At 28.2% G+C, this 5291-nt stretch overlaps 1 protein-coding gene across 1 annotated transcript; it reads left to right on the forward strand.

Moving 5' to 3' along the window:
- The first annotated feature begins 619 nt into the window (after positions 1–619).
- LOC136088208 (uncharacterized) lies at positions 620–1390 on the forward strand. The gene has a single exon (XM_065811889.1). It carries the CDS (start codon positions 620–622, stop codon positions 1388–1390), a length of 771 nt encoding a protein of 256 aa, XP_065667961.1.
- Positions 1391–5291: the final 3901 nt, after the last annotated feature.

Here is a 5291-nt window from a genome sequence, read left to right on the forward strand (position 1 = left end):
TTTATACGCGAGACAAAAATACGGCTTAAATAGAGGCAAAAGAAGAAGTTCTTTTTTTAAGGCCATTCAATGATACAGATTTTGCGTCAACTTACTCCAACCCAGCGTATGTTGGCACACACGTAAAAAATAATTAATTATGTATTATTAGGTGCAAAATTTCTAGGAATTTTTTTACGATTTATCTTTGAAAAAAATTAAAGCCAAAAATTTATATTACTTTAAGCTAATAGCAAAGAATAGTTTGTATTATAAAACAAAACAGTAGATCACTTTTCATTAAGTTAAAAAAATTTTTAAAGTTTTTTTTGTAAATTTTAAATTTTTTCAAGATTTTCGTCTATTTAAATAATAAAAAAACATCTATACATGTTTTCCTGAGAAACGGCAACTAATAAAAATATATAGACTGGAGGTAGTAAATAAGTTTTCACTGGAATATTAAAAAATTTTTTTTTTTCATACGACTAACAATTTTTTTGTAAAGAAACAACAGCGATTAGCTTTTTTTGCGTGGTTTGAGCTTTTTTTGCGTGGCGAACATCGTGGTGAACAGACGCGTTTTCTTACAGTTAAATATTTTTTGAAATTTTTTTTAATTCGTTAAATAAAAGTTGATATGTCTAAATCAGAAGAGTTAGTTTCGATTGCTATGATGAGAGAGCTACTAAATATTCAAAAAGAAACAATTTTGTCTTTTTTTCATGAAGCATTATCGAACATAAATGAGAGGTTTGATAACTTTCAATCTAGTTTTAAAGAAGTTCGGCGAGAACTCGACGAAATGAAATCTGGATTAAATTTTGTTGGCGATGTATTTAACGATAAAGCTAGAGCAGTTGAGGAAAAAATTAATAAAGTTCACGACGATTTATCAAATGTACGAAAAATGCAGGGTAAAATATCTTCTGACAATATTGAGTTAAAATTAAAAAGCGTTGATATTGAAGACCGTAACAGAAGAAACAATTTAAGAATTGACGGGGTCGTTGAAAATAATGAAGAAAAGAATTGGGAAATCACAAAAAAAAAGGTAAAGCAACTATTTAAAGATAATCTTGGTATTGAAAAAGAAATTATAATTGATCGGGCTCATCGAGTGGGAGTAGCTAATGATAAACGAGAGCGAACAATTGTCTTGAAGCTCCGGGATTACGAGGACAAAAAAACAATTTTGGAAAGAGCAAGAAAATTAAAAGGAACTAATATCTTTCTAAACGAAGATTTTAGTTTTACCACGCGAAAAATTCGAAAGGAACTTTTTGATCAGGCGAAGATACATCGTCAAAATGGCTATTTTGCAAAAGTTGTTTACAACAAACTGATTGTTCACGAATTTCGAGAAAACACCCGCAACACAGATGTTATTCCGACATGCGTAAACGAGTAAGCGTTTTGAGTATTTTCGTTTTTAATTATATTAAATATTTTTAAATTATACATTTTTAAAAAATGGCAGCGCTTTTTCCACAGAAATTAGATTTTCACAATTTAAATTTAGACTTTTTTGAGGACAACTTTATAAATAACCTATCAGAAGAAAATATAAATATTTTTCAAGAAACTCAAATGAACTTAATTAACACACCGTATATTGATCCTTTTGAATTTAAAGTAATAGCAGATGATGGCTCATTTTCTGTATTACACATAAACATTAGAAGCATGCAGCAAAATTTTGATAAACTTAAAGAATTTTTAAATATTTTAAACTACACGTTCGACATCATATCTATTTCAGAGACTTGGCATGATACAGAAAGTTCTCTTGAATTAAATTCTAATTATATATTACCATTTTATAAACTAATAAGTCAATCAAGAGGAAATGGGAAAAAAGGAGGAGGATTAGGAATTTATGTCTTAGAAAAATATGCTTTCAAGATAAAAAATATACTATGCTTTTCAAATGATAATTATGAAAGCCTTTTCATTGAAATTATTAATAAAAAATACCGAAACATTTTAGTTGGATGTGTTTATCGTCCACCGAGTGGAAAAATAAAAAATTTCGAAACTTTTATCAAAAATACGATTATGAAAATAAATAAAGAAAATAAGACATTATATATAACTGGTGACATAAATCTTGATGCTCTTTCTAACACAAAATTTCCAAAAATAAAATCTTTTTTTGATATGCTTTTTAAATTTAATGTCTTGTCAACTATTAATAAACCAACGCGAGTAACAAAAACCTCTGCAACAGCAATAGACAATATTTTTATCAATAATTATTTAGAAACGACATTTGAAACCGGTATATTTTTGACAGATATTAGCGATCATTTCCCGATATTCATAAAAATAAAAAACTTTAAATCTATGTCTGATTGTCATTCAAAAATTATACATTTAAAAAAACGAAATTTAAAATTGAGTAACACTAATAAATTAACAAGTAGACTAAAACAAGAAACATGGAACAACGTATATAAATGTAAAGATACTAATGAAGCTTACAATGCCTTTTTAAGTACATTTTTGGAGTACTTTAATGAAACCTGTCCAAAAGAGATAATAACAATTAAGTCAAAAGCAATTGCTAATCCGTGGATGGATAAATCGTTATTAAAGTGCTCAAAAAAAAAGCAAAAACTTTACAATAAATTTTTGAAAAATAGAAACAATGATAATGAAAAAAATTACAAAAATTATAAATTTTTTTACCAAGATCTCATTAAAAATGCAAAAAAAAAATATTACAGTAATCAAATTAACAAATGCAAATTTGATAGCAAAAAAACATGGTCCATCATTAATCTCTTAATGGGAAGAGAAAAACTAAATTCACCTTCTCTTCCTAAACGAATTGTTATTGAAAATAACGATATATTTTGTCAAAAACTAATTTCAGAAGAATTCAATAAATATTTTACAAATATTGGTCCAAATCTTGTAAATAAAATTGTACCAACATCTGTATCCTTTAAAACCTATCTTAAAAACACGAATAACGTTACCATGCTTGATTATGAATTAGGCTATGAAGAATTAGAGGCAGCCTTTGCCTCCTTAAAAAAAAAAAAGGCTCCAGGATTTGATGAGATATCTAGTGATATAGTTATTGCAAACAAACACAGTCTTAATAGACCCCTGTTTCATATACTTAAGCTCTCATTAAATTCTGGGATATTTCCGGATGTACTTAAATTGGCAAAAGTAATTCCATTATACAAATGTAATGATCATTCTGACATTACAAACTACAGGCCTATATCAATACTTTCTGTATTTTCAAAACTCTTCGAACGTGTAGTTTATAATAGAATCTATGATTACTTCATTAAAAACAATTTTTTTTACCCAAATCAGTTTGGCTTTCAAAAAAATCTCTCTACAGAGCATGCAATCATTGAAATAGTAAATCAAATAACTAATGGTTTTGAAAATAATAAATTTACTTTAGGAGTGTTTCTTGATTTATCAAAAGCATTCGATACAGTGGACCATTGCATTCTATTAGATAAATTAAGGCACTACGGAATAATAAATAAAAGTTATTATTGGATTAAAAGCTATCTTACAAACAGAAAACAATATGTAAATAATGTCCAATCTGGAGTATTAAATGTCATATGTGGAGTCCCGCAAGGATCGATTCTTGGTCCACTTCTTTTTCTAATATATATAAATGACTTTTGTAATGCATCTTTAAAAATGAACTCGGTCATGTTTGCAGATGACACAAACTTATTTCTCACCAACAATGATATCAAGAAATTATATGCAGACATGAATATTGAACTGTGTAAAGTAAACAACTGGTTTAAGGCAAACAAACTCTCACTTAACGCTGAGAAAACAAAGTATATACTATTTCACAAAAAAACACAAGAAGAAAATCTTCCTCTCAAGTTGCCTAACCTATCTCTAAATGATAAACTAGTAAATAAGCAATCCAATATAAAATTCTTAGGAATCATTGTTGATGAAAAATTATCCTGGCTTCCACATATAATATATATCCAGTCAAAAATCACCAAAATAATAGGTTTGATGTATCGAGTTCGCTCCTACGTCAATAAAAATAGTCTTAAATTAATCTACTTTGGGCTAATTCATAGCTTCATCAGCTATGCAAACATTTCATGGGCAAGTACTCAAGCGGCAAAGATTAAAAAAATTTATAGTCTACAAAAACATGCCTGCAGAATCATTTACTCAAAAAATAGGCGTGAACACGCTAAGCCCTTAATGAAAGATATGAAAATGATGAATGTGTTTGAAATTAATATCTACCAGCATTTAATTTTCATGTATCGTTATAATCACAATATCTCTCCTATAAGCTTTAATAACAAGTTTAAAATAAATAAAAATGATAGCTATAATCTTAGAGCGAATATGTCCAACACATATAAACTGCCTCGGATAATAAACAAATATTCAGAGTACAGCATTCTATATCGAGGTCCAAAAGTATGGAATACTTTTCAAAAAGGATTCAAAGGCACGGTAAATTCGTTAAGTTCCTTCAAGTTTTTAACAAAAAAAGAAATTTTTAAAATATAAGAAATGTTTTTGGTTAATCATACTTTGAATAATTTCTCATAAATCTGTTCTTGTTTTATTTCTACTTTTGTTGGTTGCTTATCAATTTTATTAGCGAATTACGCGTTTTATTACGATATTTTATCGAAATTTTATTACGCATTAACATATTACGATATTTTTTTGAAATCTTGTTATAGGGGCTCTATGAAAAGATTGCGATAACGTACTGTCATCCTCATCTTCTTTGAGCCCCTATCTGTTTTACTTATTTTATTTATTGAAATTTTATATTACGAAGTTGTAAAATCTTATATTATATTAAAACAGAGAAAGAAAAAAAAAAAAAAAAAAAAAAAAAAAAAAAAAGATTAAAAAGTTACGTTTTTGTCCAAAATTACATATCTATAGTCGACTTAGAGATATCAGAAAGCAGTGCACATTGGTCCGTTTGGACTGTTTTGCGGACAAATTTATATAACTATTTGAAGGCAGGTCAAAATTGCCTCAGATTTATATTATAAAGTTGCGGCCTATGTGTTAACATCAGGGTAGCAATCGTGCAAAAAATGGGGTGCTGATCCGCCCAGGGCGTCACTTTTTTATGGGTGTTAAAAAAAAAAAAAAAATTCTTCTTTCTAGTTTTTAAATTTCCTAACAGCACTACCTCCTTCCTTTACTTGCTTGTATTTTCCATAAAGGAGCGGCGAAAACCATTTTCCAACCCCTGCGATTACTGTGTATGCAGCCTAAATTTTTACGCCGAATCAAACTTTTTAATTATGTACTTTTGTAAA

Source organism: Hydra vulgaris, chromosome 12, assembly GCF_038396675.1.
Source record: "Hydra vulgaris chromosome 12, alternate assembly HydraT2T_AEP".
NCBI lineage: Eukaryota > Metazoa > Cnidaria > Hydrozoa > Anthoathecata > Hydridae > Hydra > Hydra vulgaris.